Source organism: Gallus gallus, chromosome 1, assembly GCF_016699485.2.
Source record: "Gallus gallus isolate bGalGal1 chromosome 1, bGalGal1.mat.broiler.GRCg7b, whole genome shotgun sequence".
Lineage (NCBI taxonomy): Eukaryota > Metazoa > Chordata > Aves > Galliformes > Phasianidae > Gallus > Gallus gallus.
In genome coordinates this window covers 60650796-60674291 of record NC_052532.1, presented here as the reverse complement: position 1 = coordinate 60674291, position 23496 = coordinate 60650796, and the positions used below count along the sequence as shown (strand labels likewise).

The 23496-nt window shown below is 38.6% G+C and overlaps 1 protein-coding gene and 1 long non-coding RNA gene across 18 annotated transcripts in view; one reads left to right on the top strand and one right to left on the bottom strand.

Moving 5' to 3' along the window:
- The window catches only part of ERC1 (ELKS/RAB6-interacting/CAST family member 1), a 291778-nt gene that overhangs the window by 223213 nt on the left and 45069 nt on the right, over positions 1 to 23496 (bottom strand). For all 17 annotated transcript variants that reach the window (XM_040650627.2, XM_046901424.1, XM_015286777.4 and 14 more), the window contains exon 3: positions 2230 to 2646. In XM_040650627.2, coding sequence (XP_040506561.1) covers positions 2230 to 2646 — 417 coding nt within the window. The remainder of the gene's footprint in view (positions 1 to 2229; positions 2647 to 23496) is intronic.
- Positions 8843 to 19410, top strand: LOC121107293. The gene is made up of 3 exons (XR_005841100.1): positions 8843 to 9152; positions 10263 to 10589; positions 18495 to 19410. It is a non-coding gene; the product is annotated as an uncharacterized LOC121107293 (long non-coding RNA).

Below are 23496 nucleotides of genomic sequence, written 5' to 3'. Positions count from 1 at the left end.
GGATAAAGGAAAATGGTTTCAAACTAAAAAAGGGTGGATTTAGGTTGGATATAAGGGAAAAACCTCTTACAGGGAGGGCGGTGAAGCACTGAAAGAGGTTGTCCAGAGACGTGGTGGAAGCTCTGTCCCTGAAGTCATTCAAAGCAAGGCTGGATCAGGCTCTGAGCAACCTGATCTAGCTGTGAATGTCTCTGTTCATTGCAGGAGAGTTAGACAAGATGACCTTTAAGGGTCCTTTCCAACACTACGGATTCTAGGATTCTATGATTCTATGACAGCAACTCTGAACCAGATCCTGTAGGGCAGAGCAACTTTGTGCCCAAGAACCCTTTAAGTTTGCTTGCCAGATTTTACCAGCCTGAGTTAATAATCTTGGTTCAGCTGCAGTCAGCTACAGTTTCGCAATATCCCCTGATTTTCTTTAGCCTTCTAGACCCCCATGCATGAGACTGTACTCTTGTACTAACAAGCTTGAGTTCACTCAGCATGGTCAATTCCACACAGAGATGGTTTGGCATCTCTCACATGACATCATGTTTCCGAGGCTACTGGGGTGCTCAGCTTCGAGTCTGAATTCCACACTGTATCAACAGCTTGAGCTAGTAGTTACAGCATACCCACTTTATCCTTCTCAGTGCATTAGAAGGAGGTTGGCAGCAAAGAGCAATTAGTTTTAAAATACGAGAGATAAACAGCATTTGCACTTTCAAAATCAATAGTAATCTCTACCTTCCCCAGGAAATCTTTTAGCGTAAATGCTACGATTTAAATGATTGATGATTTCCAGACATTTGAGAATGAAGCAAGAATTCTTCTCGCTCAACACCTACTCATCATTACGTAGAAACAAAGAAACTGCATTCCTAAAAAATTACACAGCTCCTACCAGCTTCTCATTTAAGTTGCTGGACTTAAAACAGAAACAAATGGAAGCCATTTGGGGCTCTTCCTGAAATAGATACAAGAATTGGAACAGAATTATCATTGGTCGCTAAATAAAGGAAAAATCGTAGTGTAGAAACTCTGGAATCACATTATCTTCACTTCAGACACTCAAGAGATTACTGCTCTAAAAAAAAAAATAAATCGGCCTAAATCTGGCTCAGAAATGCAATGGGCTCTTACTTTCTTATATAAATGCTTACAAGAGCACAAGTACAATGGGTTGGGCAACGGAAAACATAAGTAAGAGGTACGAGGAGGTATTTATTTGCTGCAAACACTCATTTCAAAAATCTCTTTGCAAGACCTTACTTCCTTGTTTTGTTTTGAGAGAGGGCTTACTGTTTTAGTATGTCTGGCTTCAAAAATGTGTTGAATCACGGAATAGACGTACAATGCATAAAACAAGCCATTAGATTCACACAAACGTTACACATAAACATATAGTTATCAATTCACGCATTCAATCCAGGGATGGATATTAAATAACCTTCACAGAAAATCTTATCACTAGTGAATATATATACAACATATTGAATTACTAGTTATTCAGAAGTTAATAATGGAATACTTTAGAAGGCTAGTTGACTAGAATTGGAAAATGCACTTAATGTCAAGGAATTTAAAGACACTGGCTACAACACAACTCATCTATTTTCCTTCATTTTTCCAAGATACTCATATTATGCGTAGCCTAAATTTGTTGTAATTAATTTTGGATAGTTAGTTGTGTAGAATGCCTGCTGTCATACTCTTACACTATGAAACAGATATAACGTCTTTTCTGTTTTCAGAGGGGTGGGGAAAAGGTTTGCAATGTTTGCAGCAGTGTCCCTTTAAGTAATCTTTTTTTTGGCTGTGCATCCAGGGCAGCTAATAGTTTTATCAAATACCCTTCTCAGCAAGATGACTGTTTCCATGGAAACCGTAGAGCAATCATCCATTACTCCTGCAAAGATTTCTCTCAGCTCTCTCCTAAATACAGGTAGCTACTTTCTCTCAAACCAAAACAGAATGGAGGAATACATTTTACAGATCATGTAACAGTTCATCTTCAGAGTATAACACCGGGGTGATGGGAAAAGTGGGACATAAGATACAACACCCCAGAAACCACATGGAAGAAAGACAAAGAAATTTTAAGAAAGGGACAAATTCTGTTAAATCTGCAATGCAAAACACAGCTTGTAGAAGGATGGAAAATTCTTTCCTTGAAAATAAGAAATAGAGAGGAGATGGAGAACTAGGCATTAAGATCAGAGTTGAACCCAGAGCTTGGTCACCTACCTCTCTCAGCATGTTGTTTTCCTTTTCCTTCTGTTCGAGAAGGCTCTCCAAGTGGTGTACATGCATCTCTGCCTCAGCCAACCGTCTTGTTCGTTCGTGATCTTCCTCAGTGGCTTTTGCTGACAGACCTTTACTCTGCAGCATCTCCAGCAGCTTTTTGATGGACTCATCACGTGCATTTAAGGTCTGTTTCTGTGTCTCAATACGCAGTTCCATCTCTTCTAAGGTTTTACGTAGGAGGAAGAGTTCCTTGGCCTGGCGCTCATGCTCCGTGTGAAGCCGCTGAAAGTTTTCCTCTGTCAGCTCTGCCACAAAGGGCTCACTGGTTCTCGAGCTGCTGTCCTGCTGGAACAGTTGGTTCAGGTCCCGCTGGATCCGAAGTTCATCTTGAAGAGCCTGGATAGTCATCTGCATATGCTAAAAAAATAAAGAAAGAAAATCAGAGGATTCCCTCCACTAAGAAATAAGGAGATCAATATAGGCCACCTCAGTCTTCCTTGACTACCAGCAAAGAGATAACTGCAGCAATGGCAAGTCAATATTGTTCATTGTTTTTTCAAAGCAGAATTTTAATGGTTTTCCATAGAAATTTCAAGTCCCTTCTTGGGACTACACATTGTAGAAGTTGTTTAACAATGGAAATCTCTTACTCAAGTGACTCTCCCACTTCAACCAACTTGAGTAAGTCACCTTTTCAAAAGAGAAAATATCAGTAGGCAAAATTTGACAGGTTTTTTTGTTTGTTTGTTTTGTTTTTTTCCTCCAAGTATTTGTCTATCCTACAGAAGAATTCTGCATGAGAAGATCTGGATGAGAATTACTGTCTTGGCAAAGCAAAGGGACATTTGACTATAAAAATATATGTACCAGCTAATAAAATGTAATCAACCATGAAAGCTCCTCAGGTCTTTAGTACCAAAACTACACCTTGCACAGATCTCCCCAGGTTGACTTACAGATGAGATTATATCACGTCAAAAAGAAATACAACTACAGAGAAATAGATATATGCTGACTGTCGTGCATATAATTGTATGCATCAGGACCTTAGTAGAGAACAAACTATTGCCTTACAAAGAGCAACATGCAAATCAAATGATCAACAGTCATTTATGCTTGTGTAAGACAATAAATCCTATCTCAGTGACTGTGCATACAGTAGTGTAATATACTGGGATAAAACAGGAGAACCATAGTTTGCATGGGAAAAAAAGTCCTTACTTTTTATTTAAGTAAACGTTTGTATTCTTCTCTGTAAGACAGAAGTATTAAGTCAGTAAGAGAGAAGTACTAAGACACTGAACAAAGATCTGATTACCACAGACGAGATACCCACTGAGTGATAAATCTTTACACATTTCTTCACATGTGGCAGACATGCTTACAATCTTGTTTGAACGTGAACAAGTCAGATAGACTGATCTCTAGGGTCTACATTTACATAACAAAAATCCAACATCTGCGACAGTTACTTCCAGTATTCACGAGGAGTGAACTATTAGTATTATCAACTGTTATCAAACAATGCAGAAGACACACTGTGATACTATGAAAACACGGCAGAAAATATCATTTGCAGTAAACATATCTAGCTTTAAACTGTTTTAGAAATATCTAACACTTAGCTTGGTTGTGTGGAAAGATGCACTTAGGCAGTCAAATCTCATTTTCTTTACAAAAGATCAAGTTCTCCTTCTGGCCTAAGAAGAGTTTTCAAAACTTAAAACTGCTTCACAATCAGCTCATCTATGTCCACAGTGCTATTAAAAGAACAGTTCAGCTCTCTTAAGTGGCTGGCAGTCGGAACTGGATCAAAACTTCACCTAGCTGAAAACTGGCCCCACCAAAACAGCCAGCTTTCTGATCCAGTCAACAGTGTGACTACACCAGCGCTGATCCTGGCACAAAGTAGGGTTGGGAATGTGTAGCCAAAGATCTGGTGGAGATAAAAGAAGAACCATTTTTTATGTTATCATCATAAAATGAAATCAGCTTAAAAGTGTAGCTTCACAAATGATTTAAGGTGCTGCAATTATCTTTTCTTCAACAGCACAATACTTGGCAGATAGTCACGCTATTATTAACTTAAAACAATAGGTTATAGAATGTGTGATAACTAAGCACAGGCTTATTAAGCTAGGGGATAATTGATTACTCTTCTTAACTATGCACTGAGTTTATATATTGGTGGGTGCTAAGATTCATTTTCAAATTGACATCAGTAATAGAAAAGAAGAAAAGAAACATCTCGAGGGAATCAATCTGTATTTGAAAAACCTTTTTATTATTTTTTTTTTAATAAAGATTTCCAATTTCATTTCTTGTCATTTCTCCAAAACACAGTCAGAGTAAGAATGTCAGAAGACCTTCAAGCTTAAAAACTGAGGCACCATTGCAAACATGCCAGCACGCAGGTAGGCAATCAGAGCTACTACAATCTGTTCAATTAACGTATGTTGATCAAGCTGTGAGAGAAAATGGACTGTGCTCATGAAAAATTTGTCTTATCTGTAGCTATACATCACCAATAGTCAGTAGGACTGCAACATCAGCAGTGAGAAAACATCCTTAAATTCCCTTAAACTTAAAAATAGATAAGCTCACCAGATAGAACTTAACAATTCCACACAATTCCATTCGTAAACAGGGCTTTGAAAAGCCCCACTTATCCAGAGCCTAGCTGTGAGTTGTTCTGCAGCTAACAAACAAGTTCCTACGTGTTTCCACCTGCCTCTCCACATACTGCCTCTTCAGCGTTTCCTTTCTTACAAGACGGAAAAGAGCTTCTGAGCAACCACATCCATCTATGAAACGAAATGACTTCCTCTACTCAGTGCTGTCTCAGAATCAAACTTGGGTTATTTATAAACATCAGCAGACTAGATCACCACAACAAAATTCCTGCATTAGAATTGCAATCAGTTGATCTGCTGTGAAATCTCAAGTCAGCTTACATAGGCAAACGTCATGTCTCAGAGACCCACAAAATTATGTCCCCCAAAGCTGGGGAAGCCCCCATTATAACACCTGGATCAAACAAACAAACAAAACCCCAATGCTGTATTATTCAGAAATGGGATGTGAAATAGAATTTAGTACCAGTGATAAACAGTCCTTATGACAATCCATCGGTCATAAGCAATGCAAAGAGAGTTAAGGAACACCTAATGTAACCGGTAGGCAATGGCCTTGAATGCAGTTTTCAAGGGAAAATTAAGGAGTAGGGAGACAGGAGGGGTTAGCATTGACACTGCAAATTCCTATCACTGTTCTCTGAGCTGCTCAGCTGAGAAGAAACTTCATTATGTGCAAGGTGGTGGGAAAATAAGCCACAGAAAATTATTCTGTGCTTCTGACACCCACTCCTTTCCAACATGAAAGAGGTATGCAAAATGAGTTCTTTTCTCTGCTTTCCAACTTTTTTTTTTTTTAATGTTTTTCAGAATGATGGAACAATGTTCTTTATTAGTTGACATCATAAATAAACCAGTTTTTCAGATGTTATGGCTCTTTCTTCTACAACCTTTCAAAGAAAACATCCTTTTCCCTCTGAAGGAGCAGACAAGCCTTAGCTTCTCATCCATTTCTCAAGCTTCACTTTTAAATCAGTAACTGTCCTAGAAAGGCAAAAATCTTTTCCAAGCCTACGTCACATTAGCCACTTAATCCTACTTCTAGGACCTTACCAGAGACCTCTATCAAACTTGAAAAATACTGCTGAAATGATCCCATCTAGAAACAGACTAGTAAAAATACTTTTGCTATCATTAAGCTTGGTTACATCCTACTCTGCTGGGTAAAGTACCAATCATAGTCTTAAATAGTTTAATAAAGATAACGTATTTAAAATCAATGCAATCATGTTCAACCTATACTTTGCTGGAAACTTATTGCTCTTATTTCAAACCTTGAGGATTTGCTGTTTTTTCCAGTAATGAAAGTTGGTCTTTAAGCCTCACTACAAATTATAACTACATCTGCAAATTAGTAAAGGTATTTTTGTGAGCATAGCTCACTAGTAAGGCTATTTCTGGTTAGTGTACTTTCATCTTAGTACTATGCACCTCTAGGACCACCTGAAATGTGAAATCTTAGAACATCCAAGGTACAAGCATAATTTCTTACAAGGTGTTACACTGCCTCTATTATCTCCATGGGGCAACTTAAGGATTGCTAATTAGCACAGGGATAGGGGTTGCCTTTCATCCAGTAGCACAAAATTTACATCTGTAAGCAGTAGAACACGATTCAGTCTCCTTCTCTGTCTCAGAGGTTTCAAATTCACATTTCCCACACCTTGGCATATTTGTTAGATGACTTTCCAACCTACAATATAAACACAACCAATGACACAGAAGTTCCTCCTATCTGGTTCACTAAAATCCCATTGTTGCAGTCTCAGGGCAACGCAACACAGTTCTTGCTATCCTGTTGAGTTTGGGAACCTTGCTGCAGGCAGCTCTTTTCATCTCTCCACGTTGAACCTTTTCCATTTTGCATGAAATATTTAAACATTCAGTAGGCCTGACAGAAAATACTAAAGAGAGCACAATTTCATATTCTAATTGGTAGCACTCACAAGAGCAGAAGGACCTGAAGTGCAATTCTTCCAATTAATTTAAATGTTTGTCATCATCTTACCATTCCAAAGGAAGTGAGAGACATGGATTTTTAATACAATCAGACAGAAAAGAGAATTTAGTCGATATTTTATAGCCAAGACCTCCATTCTAACCCTAAATTTTAGATCAAAAGGAGGCAAGCATTGCTACCAGCAAGATTTTGAACAGAATAATTACATTGTGACATACTTTTAAAATAAAGGATTTCCATATTCGTCTTTGCAAGACAGAGCTTGACCTCCCAAGCTAAAATATTTCGGATTCCAATAAGCATTTGTGTGCTTGTTTTTAATTGCCTGGTTTAGGTTATTCACGCTGCAGACACTGTCTTTGTAACTACCTTAACAGGATATGTAACTCATCCCATTCTTTTATTCAAGAAAGCCGAGTGCCTAAGTTAGAACTGTGTGTTGTGCAACAGAGGCAGAGCACCTAAGAACTGAACACTTCTGTAGTTAAGTTTTCCTTAATCTCTTGGATTTAAATTCTAAGTAGGTTAACCAAGGAAATTACATGAATATTTAAAATACAAAAATAAAATAAAATATAATCAGTTTGTTCAAGAGATGCCTATCAACCATCAGAAAAAAAGAAGATAAGAACCCAGTCTTTCTCAGCAACAAGGAAAACCATAGTACACATGTAAGTATACACCACTGTGTCACAAAAATGTGTCACGGTGTGGGGGGAAGCATTTTTACATTCTATTAAACTCTACAAAGACTGGAAATACGTATTATATACACATACTGGGATTTTTGTCCTCTTACATTGGGAGAATACTGAGGTCTCTCATATTAATGAGCAAGAGAATATCAAGTAATGGAAAGGAAGGGGGAGGAAAGATATGCCCACAAGCATATGTGGTGCAGTGTTAGAACAGTTTCAGTCTGGGAGATAATGATTCAGGTTCTTACATGCCATCCTTATGCATCCCAAACAAGGCTCCAGTCAGTAGACAATAAACTAGTTTTGAGTGGATCTCTAACAGGTAATTCCAATTGAAGGTACTGAGAGAGATTCTACTTTGTATAAACGTTTGACTAGTGATTGGCTTAGGTATTTGAACATATGTCTATTGCATACCAGTGTCTTAAAGGGAAGCTGAGTCTCAGCTCAAGGTCCTTGAAGTAGCCCAGATGCCACGAAGGATCTCCAATACTCCAGCGTGCATCGCTGAACAAGTCTTATTTCCTGCTCAAGGGTTGATCTCATCTCAGTCTTTTCTAATTTTTAATCAGAAATTCGACTCCAGAGGGAAGAATTTTGTCCCTAACAAAAGCTTTGCTGAAATTGGCAGATTCAATAATTTTTCTCATTAAAAATATTATTGACAAACTTAGCTACTGAAAATTTCCTGACTACTTCAACTGTAAGCCAGGACATCCTGTACTGAATGACAGCTTTATGATGTGCACATATTTGGCAGTTTTCTGCAAATCTGCTCAGTGATCAAGCTGTTCTTCGTTAGAAAACAGTAAGTGCTTGGAAAGACATAGGACAGGTTTGCATTTGTTATGTCACATATTTGAGTACAACCCAGGGAGGAGGAAAAAAAGAAAAACAAAGAGAGAGATGTAATGTGTTAATTGACCAAAAAACAGGTTTTTGATGTTGCCAGTTTATAGGTAATCTCTTTTATTCAGCCAACTATGTTTACTGCTAGGGGGAAAAAAAAAAGAGACAAGCTTACAGGCATAGACACCCTTCAAGGTCTGAAATAGACGCTCTTGTAGCACCTACAAAACCTTCATTACTTTTAGATCATGACTACACCGCTACTACTCTCAGAATGACAGAAACAGTAATTACAATATCTTTTATGTCTGAAGGACAGTTCAGTAAGGTCTGCCCTCAAACGTGCAGTACCAGAAAATGGCAGAACCTACAGGAGTCCATGACTGTGCTTTCCTTGCCAGCCAATCTGCAAGCACAATCACAGACTTTTGCATTATGACAACTCCTTTAGCGTTCTTCACAATAGAGGCATTTCAAACTTTTGTAAGAGGATGAACTGCCTTAAGCTCAAAAGCGATCACATGCCAAATTCTAGAATAGAGTTTGGTCACTATGGGAAATCCTTCTCTCCCATTCTCAAAGAGTTAATGTTTTGGCAGCATTTCTGGGAAATAGATTCTGCTGAATGCACAGTAGAAGCAAAGGCCTGGCTGTCTGAGGGAGTCCCTGCTGACATTCAGCTGCAGCCCACGCAAAGAAGCTGAAAAAAGGGCTAATGTCAGGTGTCCAGCAGGGCTGGCATAAAACAGAACTTGCTGATTCCAGAAACACCACATATTCCCCGTAAGGTGGATCAGGGGCTTCAAAATCCTTATTAGAATGGAAATGAATGGGTGATTTTTATAATGTTTAGCTTAGATAGAAAATACAGCTATGATTGTAATAGGATTTAATCTGCGAGATTTAAAGAAGCAGACTTGTATTTTAAAGACAACCATACATTGCATTACCTCTGAGACAGCAGAAGGGCAAGATAATAAAAAAAAGTGCCATAGATAAAGAGCTTAAGTTGTCAGTAATGCATTTTTCAGCTAAACTAAACTCACACAAAGTGACTCATTTGGTTTAAGGGGCCAGGGTGCAGCAGCCTAATTCCTTCTCTGTTGTCTCCACCAAAGAACTCAACACACACACACCAGCAGAAGTGAGTTTAAACTCCAAAAGCAAGCAAATCAGAAACAAGTTAGTAAATTCGTAGCCACAAAAGAACCAAAAATGCAATTCAATAACTGCATACTAAGTGTACAGGTAGATGAATAATAAAGGTTGCAAGGGAAAGCGATAGAGTATACTGGATATTCAGTGTCAAATGCCAACAAGAAAAATGTTCACCTGTGGTAAAGAAGCATATCTTACAAAGAAAAAAGGGAAGTTATTTTTATTTTCAACGAGTAAAGCACACATATAGGCTGTTTCAATAGAATACTGGAGGTACATAGCCTATTTTGAATAAATTTGTGAGTACACTTGTGTAATACGAATATAAATTCTGACTGAGCGTAGAGAAACCTAGTAAACTTTTGAAATAACATTTTATCAGGGCAGTAAGTACAGTTCTAACAGCTCTCTGGTATCTTAAGGGATGAATCAGTTTGACCTCTGTGGCAGATACTATCAATGGCCTGGTAGGAAATAGAATTCAAAGGAAAAATATCTGAGGTCCTACCAGTTAGCCCCACCTATTGTGTGCCGAAGTTTCCAAAGGTATAACTACATCAGTATTTCAGCATGCTTCAGAGAGCTTTTTCTCATGCAAATCTTCCTAGCGTTTACATTTTACCTCCTTTGAGCATTGGCACACTGATTCTGCAGTGCTGAAATTGGATTAAGTGCCCCATATCTCTCTTGAGAGCAGGCATTTTGGTCTTTGGACAACTTCTTTTTTTTTTTTAGGATTTCTCAGGAGATGCTGTGTTTCCTTTAGGAACAGGAGGAATACGTCATAGAATATATTACAGTAAAAAAAGATTGAGAGCTGTGGCTGGGAACAGATGAGAATTCATTCCTCATTTCTTCAGACAAATCTGTAGATGCTATTTCCCAGAGGCCAAAATCTATATTGTTATAAACCTGCTGTCAAATAACTGGACGAAAGCAAAAGGAAAAAGCTTACATCTTGACAATCGGCACGGGAAGCATTGCCTACTCCTCTCTCTGAAGATAAAAGTGGGACAGTCTTTGTGAAGGCTGCAAATGAACCACACTGTGGACAGCACTGAGGTAGGTAAAAACTCCCAGTAGCAAGCTATAATGAGAGTTCTTAACAATAAATTATTAAATGGAGAATAGCAAGCTTCAGGGTACCACTGAGAGCTCATAGCCACAGATGGCAAGAAGTTAAAAAGCATCAGTTAACTGTTTATGTTGGCTTGGTTTTTTTTCTGCTTTCTGTTGGGTACAGAAGGATGCTTACGGCATACACCTTCTGTGAGTGCATCTCAATCTTAACTTGAAATGCACTAGGCAAACACACCTGAAAAAAGAACCTGTAGGAGGACGTGTGACTGCTAACAGAAACAGATTTCCCATGAGTTTCACAGAGTCACTGAAGAGGAAAGCAAATGTTCTAGCAATACGTGAAGAGGAACTGATAGTAAGAATAGAAAACTGTGCCTTGGAAGTGGATGAACAACTACAACTCACTGGGTAGACATAAAAATTACTGTCCTGTATTTGGAATTTGAGTGCACAAAGGTAGTTTTGAAGCCAGAGTCTTCAAAGTTGGATTTACAGCTAGGAGTTGGAGGACATCCACATAAGGAAACTTTATTTTCTTAAATGCTTTAAGAAACTTGTTAGTCAAGACTACAGAGATCTGACCTCTGTAAACTATGATTGTTCTGTAGGAACTAAATACATTGTAAAAGAATAATTAATAACAATTAAAAATAGCAATGATTTGTGATGGCAGAAACATGAATGCACCTGGTTGTAATGACAGACATAACCAAAATCCACCTTCTTCAGCTTCAGAAAATGGCATTTCTAAAATATGACAGAACCACCAATAAAGATACATGTCCCTCCAAAAGCATGACAGTTCATTATCAACATGGTGCAACTAGTAGATGATGAAGATTCTGAGAAGCCATGCTACAAGGTTCTTGATCTATACCTAGAAATAAATCACAAGGCAAAGCTTTTCAGAAAATCTTATTTGATGGAGGAGTGAAAAGATCACTTAGATGCAAGGTGTAGACATCAGCAAAATTTCCATTCCATTTTTTTTCTAGGTATGTCAATGCGTTCTATATAGCCACAGGTGTAAATCTTGTGGTCACAATCAAGACATATCTGCAAAGCAGATTTATGCCGCTGCAAGGATCATCCCAAGAAAGGGGTTATTTTTCTGACTACTGTTAATATCATACTAGCTAAAAATTTCTAGGTTCTGAAAACGCGTTCAGTTCTTGACTGCGTGGGACCAGAAGCCAGATATTTATTGAAAGAATTATAATCTATCAGAAGAAAATATAATTCCAGCTACCAAGTCCTTGATTGACAAGACTCTGCCCAAGTATAGCTTCAGAAGCCTACAGTCTTGAGCATGAGAGAGGGGAACTAGCTCAATAACTGTGTGCTTTCTCATGTGCTTTTAATATAGAAGATGACTACAGAAGCCATGAATACACATTCGTACAGAAGAACTAGGTCTTAAGTTCTATCCCTACCCTTTCCTGCACATGCCTTACTAACATGTAGTTAACAACAATAACAAAAAAAAGTACTGAAAAACATAAATTAGCACTGAATGTATTTTTCCCATTTCACAAGAATGTTTTTAAAGACATTCTGATCTAGAAAGTCTTTAACAGCAGTTCTCCACATAATCACAAACTCATTTCTCTCCACATAACATCAAGATAAATTAGATCCAAAGACTAGGGGAAAGCCACTGCATGGTTAATAAAACAGGCCTGAGAAAAACAATTCCTAGATGAGTTCTCTCAAACGTTTATTTCTGCCATCTGTTTATCACTGCCCAGAACCTTGGGAGATTGCAATGATAATAGTCTTAATTCCTAGTCCTACAAAAGGAAAAGAGAGCTCATCCCATCCTGGCCTGCGATTTCCTTCATTCTTCTGTGTCAGGGAAGGGAAAGGAAGACAAAAAGAGTGAACAGTCTGTGAACAGCAGCACAAACAAGCCAGGAAGCTTAGCAGGTAAAGTACTCCGGCAAACATAGAAGAGACACCTATTAAATATGTCAGTTACTGTTGAGAAAATCCCTGCCTAGGATATATTTACTTGTACTTGTTCTGATTGCTAGGATTAAGGCATCTAAAGCAAGTAACTAAGGAAGGTAAAGAGAGAACCATTAGCTATCCACTTTGGCTCGCAGTTGTAGTTTTGCTATAAAAAAGGACCAACAGAAGGTAAGACAAACAAACCATCAGGACTGCTAAAATTAGTGCGTCAGGATTTCTTATTGCCTTCTCTCACCGTCTGGGCCCAGGAAGTGCTTTTTCAGGGCCAGAAACTGTCTTTGATGGACAAGAAAAATAATCTCTCATCATACTGACGTAAAACAAAAGGATGTAAACCCCCTCAATTCCATCTTGTCCTGTATACTATCTCCAAAATTTCTTAAATTTGAGCCAATACTCCCTTGACAAAGCAGTGATAAAAATAAATAAATAAAACTAGTTCCACCCCTGCAATGATTTTCACTAGGATAAAGACTCGAAAAAGAAATCTGCTGTACCAGGAAGCTACCTTGACAGTCTGCCAGTGTTTGTGCAGCAGAAGGAAAAAATCAATTCAGTCAAGATTAAAAATATATGTATTCAATTATTTAAACCAAAAGCCATTGTCTCATGAATTAACTGTCCTTAAGAAAAAAAAAAAAAAAAAAAAAAGATGTTCTACAAATGAGCAACACTGATATTTTTTGTACTGATTTTAACCTCATATAATTTCCTATGAGACTATCCAAATTGGGTTAGTACTACACTATTTAAATATCATCTTTTATTTATATACAAATACGAGCTTTGATGATTTGCTCCTATGCTGATGAAGAAACAAAGCCCTTGTGTATTTGCAGTTTCATATATACACTACAGAATCACAGGATGGTTGAGGTGGCTGCATCTGCTCCAGCCCCTGCTCAAGCAGAGGCACCCAGAGCAGGGGGCCCAGGACCACATCGAGGTGGTTCCTGAAGATCTCTGAGGACACTCCACAAAGTCAGCAGCCTGTGCCGGCACTCCATCATCCGCACAGCACAGAAGTGCCTCCTGATGGTCAGACATTTTCTGTGTTCCAGTTTGTGCCTTCCTCGCCTCTTGTTTTGGCACTGAGCACCACTGAAAAGAGCCTGGCTCTCTCTTTACATCCTCCCTTCAGGTATTTAAAAACATTGTTAAGAATCCCCAGGAGCCTATTCACTGTAGTAAGATAATTCATTGTTAGTTCTGTCTCCTTTATTTGGCAAGCCACAAACTGTGTTGATAAAATGGATCATAATGTAAGAAGTTCTTGTAGAAAAACAAAAGATAACAAAAAGACCCACCAACACACAAACATCTGACTGATCCAGACTCAGGCCAGCTGTGAGAGATCCCGTAAAACTCTATCTTATGCTGTTTTGCATGGGTACAAAGCACATTAGAACTCTACTTCACCCATAGCATAAATTCCTTCTACACCCTGTATGTATGGAATAGTTGGAATAGGTGCTTATGTGCCAAACATAGATTTTGTGAACCTCTCAACCCATGAAACATGTTAGAAGTAATTGTAGTACTTGAGGAAATGGGACCGCTAACATTTACATATGTAGAAGTGACTAATATTTTCAAATCGATAGCTTCCATATGAAATATGACTCATTTTGTTAATAGACCAGGAGCTACTCTGCGAAAACATATTCTTATTAGCCAACTCTATTAGGGAGGTCAGCAAATTTATCTTTCCATTAGCTGATGCAAGGAATCAATGCAAGATAAAAGGTGCTCTGCTACAGAACCTTTGATCTCGTGGCAGTATTTTCCAAGATATGAGCAAACATCAACACTACGCTTTAAAAAGGAAAAAATAGCCAATGATTGATAATGAAAGAGGAATATATGAAAAATCAATGCACAGAAAAGCTGTTGACTGCTTTGTCTGCACCATCTTCCAGTTTTAAAACCTTTTATTCTAGGTGATTTGGAGGGATTACAATGTAAGTATCAATACAGTTGTGCACGAGTCCCATAAATATAAAACCCAAATATTTTGAATAACTTAATCTGTATGCATAAACCCTATTCTTCTCAAGCAATGGTATAAAATACACAGTAGCCCTGCTCATAGAATGGTCTGGATTGAAAAGAACCACAGTGATCGAGTTTCAACCCCCTGCTATGCACAGGGTCACCAACCAGCAGACCAGGCTGCCCAGACCCACATCCAGCCTGGCCTTGAATGCCTCCAGGGATGGGGCATCCACAACCTCCTTGGGCAATGTGTTCCAGTACGTCACCACCCTCTGTGTGAAAAACTTCTATTTCAACCTTATGATTCCTGGGACTGATGTAATAATCCCGAGGTAGGCTGTTAGACATAAATTGATAATATTTCAAAAAATTAATTTTAATATCAAACAATAAGCTTTTCACCTTCTGTTTGCCCCGCATATAGCAATACATTGTAAGCAAGTCTGCGGGCAAATACATTACCTTCATTCTCCCTGCCCATCTGGAACAAAGCATAGCGACATCCAACAGCTGTAAGCAGCACTGGAAGATCTCATGAGCTATCCAATGCTCATGACTACAGACTAGTGATCACAGCAGCATGTTTTTCAAACCTGTGGGATTTCTGGTGGTTTAGGAAATATTCTCCGTAGATGACACGAAAACAGAGTTTTGAAACCATGCTAGTTTAATAAAAACTATTGCTCTGCAGAAGCTGAGTTGTTGACCTGATGAGATATGAAGAGTCCACCACCCAGCTGCCCAGCTGAAGAAAGGCAAGATTTACTCACCTTGCCAGAATGAATCATAAAACCCAGATAGAGGCTCACCAGCACTCTGAACATACTGAAATTCAGAGTGTGTTTTTTTTTTTTTTTTATTTTAAAGAAGTTTTCTTGACCAAGAAAAGCAGCAGCAAGTGATTAGATATGGTCATAAATGTGAGAAGACTGCACAAAGGACTTGATTTTGAAATAACAGAATACGTTATGATCTCACAAACAGCACACAGCTCGTGCTGTGTTGCAAATACGGCATGTGGAAAGCTCTTGTCAGAGAAGACTCTGCCCAGTGATCAACCAAGACAGCTCAGAACAAGTGGCACAGAAGAGATGCTGCCCCACAGCCACTCAGGCCCTGAGCAGGTTGAAACTTTGTCAGCCTGACCACGTCCCTCTGTGGGGGTAGTTTGTATGTGACTGCATTCATTTCATGGCCAGGAGCTGAAATAGGGAGTAGGGAGAAGGAAAAGCATAAGGGATGGACAATAGAAATCAGGACATTTGCTGCTTATATTTTTTCTTGTGTTTATTAGATAGTACTGTTGCAAGGAAAAAGTTAGCTGAGGGAGCTATACACAGAATGGTGAGATCCTGTATGCCCAATGCACTATCCCACTGTCTCAGAAGATGGAACCAATTTGGCTCTGTCATGATAAAACTCCCATTCTTGCTTTATCTCTTCACAGTCTCTCAAATACACCTCTCTGACCGCTTTCCATCCTATATGTAACTCTAAATGTTGCATCTTCTCACATTTGCCATCCCATCAGTTCTATGGGGAAAAGAAAACAAGTTCCCCCAAAAGTCACATGAGTGTGTATTGCCTATTTTAAGCCACAATAAGAAATAATTACAGGCTTCCACTCAGTTGGCCCAAAATTCCAATAACCCAAAATGATAGCTGGAACAAGAACATTGGCCAGGTATGTCATCTGCCAATGCAGAGGACTTTAATTTACACACTGATATATATATATATATATATATATTTATAAGTAAGAAAAACCCTTAGTCATTCTCCCTTCTGGAAATGGGAAGCATATATGGGCTTTTTTTAGAATTATCAATGCACAACAGTAAGCCACAATGGTAGCAATCACTTTAAGTCTATCTTGAAAGATTAGGGCTTGATGTTGTCACAGTAAAGTCAACCTCTTGCCAAATCAGAGGTATCCATCCTTTCCATCTCCATAACTTTTCTCATTTTCTTCAAAATGCACAGAGGAAGCAAACAGAAATCCATTATTTGTAATAAAATTACAATAAAAGTAACAATCAGTGAGACTCAATTAAGCCTTTTTCAGCCTGAGGCTTTTTGATACTACACACATTATCTTCTCAGCTCTCTGCCATGAAATATTGGCTACACACCCAAAGGAAAAGGCTTGAAAATGTTTATTCTGGGCATATCAAGCCTCTTCTGTTGAGTGCAGTTTTGGGAAGACAGGCAGATCAAATGTGTTACTGGAATTTCAGGATAAATTTAGGATATGGTTGTAGCAGTAATCGTCCCTGTGAAAGAACATATAAAAAACCACTGATCTCAATGTTCTGGCACTTACCCTCCTGCTGCAATGACAGCAGCACCTTGGAGGGCAAAGCAGAACAATGCAGCAAGTTCCAAAAGAGTTTTCTGTGACCTTTAAGAGGCAATGCAGTATCCCCTTGAATGAGTTCAAGCAATAACTGTCAGGAAAGCATGAAGAGGAGCCTGGATAGCTCCAGAAATTAGGAGATGTAGCACAACCTACCAGAAGGGAAGGCATTCAAATTCCTGCAAGATGTACTCTGATAGTGATAGATGCTAGGCTCACGTGCTGTTATGGAAGCACAGTCAAGGATTTTTCATCACAAGAATCTTCATTGGATGTTTTCATCTGTAATGAAAACACCGAAATAGAAAAGCTTTTCCTTTCAAAAAAGTGGTTCTTCCTTGTGGACATTGTTCTTTTAGGTCTGAGAATTTTCAAAGCAAGAGGCAATTCCCTCTGGCAGCAGCACGCCATCCCCCAGCACTCAAGCTGTCAGGTGCAGTAAGTTGGGCTCTCAGGAAGCTTCAAAAATGCATCTGTTCAGAATGTGAATAAAACAAACTAAAACAAACTTCTGCAATAGGACTGATGCCTAGAATTGACTTTTGTCAGTGAAATGCTTTAATACTGTCCTGTCTAACCTTGCACACCATTCTAGGAATCAAGGGGATGGATAAAAGAACAAAAAGGAGATCTAGGTTCACCAGAGAGAATAGAAAACTACTTAGCACTGAGAAGTCTTGCATTTTCCATAGACAGAAATGGACAATTGGTGTAGAATGTGTTGAAAGTATCATTTAGGGTAACTCTTTCACCAAATGAATATCATCTCTTAATACATTTTTGAAGAACTATGTGCTCGTGAATCATTTCTGAATGGCCATTCCAGCAGTATATTGCTACACTATTAGGCTTCACACAGAGCAATGACTGAACTCCCCTGCTTCTTTCTAGAAGCATTCCAGACTCGGAATGCATAATTATTCAAGATCTGCAAAAATAGAGATAAAATGAATAGAAATGCTGTACATAAATAGTCATCTGGGTCTGGTTCAAATACATTTATGCAAATTATCCTGTAACCAAGTGCTCTGCATTTAGAAATGATTCAGAGAAGCATCTTAATCTGTTGCTACATCTCTATGAACAACTGTGAAGACAGACTGGAGAATGGAATTCCCTGCTGTGAGCTTGAGGTGTCAATCCACCAACTCAAGCAAGACCTCAAGCAGGGCACAAGCAACTGTAACAAAGATACTGATCTTAGAGCTAGATGTTTTACAACAGTCTGTTAACTTAGAGCTGTGAAGAAGACTGGAAAGGGTTTGAAACAGTGAGAATTTGGAAAACTCACTCATCTAGTGTTACGCATTTAACTTCATGGAGACACAGCAAGGCATTCTCATCTGTTGAGTATATCCTGGGACTTAGGAAGAATTAAGGAATAGATTCCCTCTTTCCAATCTATCTCACTGCAAGATTGAAGGAACAGTGGTGATTTTTATTTAAAGCTTAAGGCACGCTTCAGAGTAACTCACTGACCTTTCCCTGAATAATAATGCTATTTTTCCCCCCTTCCACTTTCTCTTGGCCTTTGCTGACTTACTTTCTTTTCTTCTTTTACTCAGACAAAACAGATGCCAAGATAAGTTTTGTGGACAGAAGACTTGTACATCTTAAGCAACACAGAAACTCTGAACATATTTCTATGAAGCCACCCCACAAACCTGAATTTCATAATGCTTGCACTCCTTTTAGATCCCATCTACCAGCAGCATGTTTTGTCATTACAACACTCCCACAGCTAACACTGCTTGGACACACCCTTGCATGAGACTGTCAGAAGACTATCCACAAACTCAGGATGGAAATTAAGCATCCCAAATTCCTGACCATTCATACACATTTCTCCCTTCTAATCAGACCTCCTAACACCCTAGTCCAGCAGAATAAAACTCAGTTAATGCAGCTGGAAATTATACGTCTGTGCTCCAACAGCTATTTCTAAGTAATGAGCACAACCAGGCAAGCACACCTAAGCTTTCAGGGTCATTTGGATTCAGTGTTAGAGGAAAACTGGCTTTTTATATTATTTTGGTTTGCTCTTTTTAGAAACTTCTGTATACAAATACACTGGTCTTGGGGAACAAGATATGAAAAAACAAGCTTCTGTTTTCTTTATGCCCTTTGCTACTGGAAGTAGATAGCCATTTGCCATCTTGCTCTGCCACAGACTAATTGCTGTTTACATTTGCACTCCCAAGCAAATCTTTTTAGAATATCTACCTAAATAGGTAATTTGTATACAGAACAGTTAACATTTGAAGCATTTTAGCGAGGCTAAAAGCTTATCAGTGAAGTTTTAGAATCCTTCTGATCACACCCAAGCTATTAGGTACAGGTAGGCCCTGGAAAGTGGGATGGAAACTCCTTCAAAAAGCTCATACAAGTTTCCCGACTAGCAGGGCAAAACATTGTTCGAGAGGAGGCAGTGCTCAACAGACTCTACACTGCCTCCTCTTTTTATGAGGAAAGGTTGGGGGAACTGGGCTTGTTTAGCTTGGAAAAGAGAAGGCTCCGGGGAGACCTCATTGTGGCCTTCCATTACTTGAAGGGAACATATAAACAGGAAGGGGTACGACTGTTTACGAGGGTGGATAGTGATAGGACAAGGGGGTTGTCTTAAACTGAGACAGGGGAGGTTTAGGTTAGATATTAGGAGGAAATTTTTCCACACAGAGAGTGGTGATGCACTGAAACAGGTTGCCCAAGGAGGTGGTGGATGTCCTATTCCTGGAGGCATTCAAGGCCAGGCTGGATGTGGCTCTGGGCAGCCTGGTCTAGTGCTTGGCGACCCTGCACATAGCAGGGGGGTTGAAACTTGATGATCACTGTGGTCCTTTTCAACCCAGGCCATTCTATGATTCTATGATACACCTGGGCCTCTAGGTTTGAGATCCCAGAAACTGATTCTCAGAAATGCAGAAAGTCCACACTTCCAGTAAATGGAAAGCAGCAAATCATCACATCCCAACACCTCCATCTGCTTCTAGCTTTTTTTGATCACGCTTAGTAATTTATTTTTTACTCCAATTTTGTTTTTTGATAAAAACCTCATTAGAAACTCTGATACACAACGTTCACTAAATGCAAATGGTACCATGATACACCACTCCAAAAATAAAAGCTCAGTATTTGTTCAGTTTTACAATTGAAGGGCAGGAGAGCTCCTCTTGGCAAATCCACTGTGACCATAAAAAAAAAAAAAAAATCAGCATCAAATTAACCTGAAGATAGTGACTAATTTAAGTGATAGCAGTTAAGAAAACTGAAACAGTTACTAAGTGGCTTCAAATTGTATATTATACAGAATAGGTGAAAAAAAGTGCTATTTTTAAAAATTCCTACTTGAATTAGTGAAGAATGATTCATCGCCTCAAACCACAGCAACTGTCAGGAGAGGGGAATATTTAGGGGAATAAAACCATAGAAATATAACCCTTCTTTAATCAATACATTAAATAAATAAAAGCATCTATGGAGAACAGCTAAACAAATGATGCAATCACATCTGTATTTGCCAGAAATTGTGGTTGTATCACCTCACCACCATTGCTTCCCTTGAACCTATTTTATCAGTCCTTCAGGCACTGAGTGTCACTTTGATGTATGCGCTTGTAGAACAACGAGAGCAATGCAACCCCAGCCGTTAAACACAACCACAATATAAACAGCGAATTGAAGTGCTAAAGTGAAAAGGGACAGGGAGCAATAAATAATGAATGAGTAAAAGCTTTCACTAAAACGTTACAGTTTTCACCATCTAGAGGTATGAGACAAGATTTGTATACAGAGGTAATAACTCCACCAGCTGATGAACCAAAACCGGCTTTCAGCACGAGGTGTTTTAAAGGTTTTGCTGCTTTGGTATTACATCTTTGAAATTATATATGAGCAAACAGAAAATTTTGATTAGGTACAGAAAAACCCTCCACAGAACTTCTTATCTAGACTATGATTTTTACAGTTTACTAGTGTTTTACTGCACATTTCATTCTTTCCATGCCATGCCCACAGTTGCCTCATCGCTATCCCACGCTATCCCTTCTCCCTTTAACTCACAGGAATTCATTACTGTAATTAGGAGGGGATATGATGGAATTCATCTACAACCACCACCCAGAACTTTTTTTTTTTTTACCGAAACTGAGAAACATGACTCAGAGCAAAGTTTCTCAATTTGTTCTCACTTGAAAGTTGTCAATTCTGGCCCTTCTCCTCCCATAAAAGAGGAATTTTGAGTCCAAAACTCTGATCCTCTCTCAGCTGCCTCAGTTTATATTAAAAGATGTTTTAGATATGAATGGCACAACTTAATGACAATCTCTAGTATCTATTTTAAAGTAAATATGACCTGTTATAAATATGAGGTTCCAAAGTTCTCTTCTAAAAAGTAAAGAAATTTCTTGGGAAAAAGCCTGTGAATTAATAGTATAAAAATTAAGTAACACTCAGGCATAATGACACCTAAATGCCAAATGTACCTTCATTTTCCTTGAAGACCATCAGATAGCCTTACAGGGTATTTTTTTAGCTTATTTTGAGGAGAATTTTAACCCTTGAAATCTATTTGCATCATTTGCCTTGTAACAGAAGTGCCCGTGACTCACTGCTGACACCAGCCCATGGCACAACACAATAACCTTCCTGTGCTCCCCAGTGCTGTGACTGGTGATGATTCACCAGTACTTCGCTCAGGCCAAGATTTCCTGTGATGCAGGCGTCTGTGTGCACCAGTCCTTCAGTAGCCTCACTTACTCTCAGTTTAACACATCCAACGCCCACAGCCAGGTCATAAAGATGATGCCACACATCTTGCATCTACTACAGAAAAGCACCTGTATTTATTCAACTCAAACAGAAGATTTGGCTACATTCTAAAATTAAACGTGATTCAAATCTCTAAAAATATAAGTCCATTATGGATTCTTTTTCTTCCCCAAAGTCCATATTAAGTCTGTATTAAAGACCAAGTTCAAAAGATAATCATTTGTCTTATCCGGCTGCATTTAAGATTTTAAATGAGAAGTTTCAAGATTCAACTTTCTGTTGATCTGTCTGCATTCAACACATTTTCAGCAACAACAAAACAACACGAACAATAAGGCACTCAAATAAATAACTGCACTTGAATGTCTTAATGAAAAAGTACTCCTGATAGGTGATTTTAGGAGGAGAAAAATATAATTATCCAAAATTCATCTGACAGAAAAATTCTACTTATCTCTTTGGAAAGAATAACACAAAAGCCTTGATTTCCAGAAGTTCCTTACAACCAGCAGATGGTTACTATGTGTATTAATTTTCCATAATGTAAACTTAATAGAGAGCTGATGAGTAATGGAGCCAAAGCCAAAGGATTGATCCACTGACTCCATCTGCACACCTCACAACAGTGTTCAGAAGGCAATGCTAACTTTTATGAAGAAAGATTTTCCTTTCTCAAGACCCTATAAATAATAAATACATTTGAAATAAAGCTGTTTCCTATAAATTGCATAGGTAAAGAATGATTATGTATTTAAGAAACAAATTTAAAAAATAATAAAATGTTAAGGATGCTTTTGACAGACATGTGAGACTTCTGAAGTAGTGCGTTAAAGAAGAAAAGGTCGTCCAATACCCTCATTTCCTGAATTACCCTAAGAAGCAAAGTGTTTCACATATATGCTTCAGCCTGTGCATGTTTTAGAAGCACGTGTAATATAAATTCATTTGTCCATGTACTACTCCTCGGTGGCAAGGCAAGCTGTAACTCAAAGGAACTAAAAAAGAGAAAAAGCCAAATGTTGAGAAGCTAGTATTCTTGATATAAGTAACCAGATCAACTCTAGAAAGCAGAGATAAAGCTCCTTTAGCAATGAGGGGATTTTCTTACAGAAAGTACTGAAAGAAGTTTCTCTGCTGTTCTAGAAAAGGTAAAAACCGCATTTCCAACACATTTCTCAATCTTGTCCAGGAGCTCCACTTTGCTGGAGTTGGGAAAGAAAAAAAGTCAACAAAACCCATCCTACTAGATTTCCTCACTACTGGTTGGTGTACAAGCTTTCCTGAAGAAACCTCCTCAGCCTTAGTTTAGTTCCTGCCACATTTGCACGGGAGGTTTCATTAGCTCTGCTTGTAAGTACAGAGACTAGCAGCTATCAGTCAGTAAGAACAGAGACGGCCAGGTCATATGCTTCCATCTACTTACAGAAGAATGATCAGAGAAAACTGCTGAGAGGCAGTTTTAGAAAAAAAGACATCACAATCTCATGTGAACCTCCAGTTGTGCATCGATAAGTAGAGAAACAATGACTTAAAAGTTCCTCTACCTGACTCTGTTGCGAGTTTTTGTTTCTTTTTTTCAGGGAAGAAAAAGCTAAATTCCCTGCTCCTCCACACCAGGAAAACTGCATGAATACCAAATTTCTCGTACTGAATAGTTATGCCTTTTACTAGTGAGAGCTTACTTATGCTTCATGCCAACGCAGCTCTGCATGTAAATTGGAAGAGATGACTAATGACTATTAACAACTTTCTGTACTGAAGCACTGTCTAAAGCACTCAAAGCTGAGTCTGTTTGCCCTA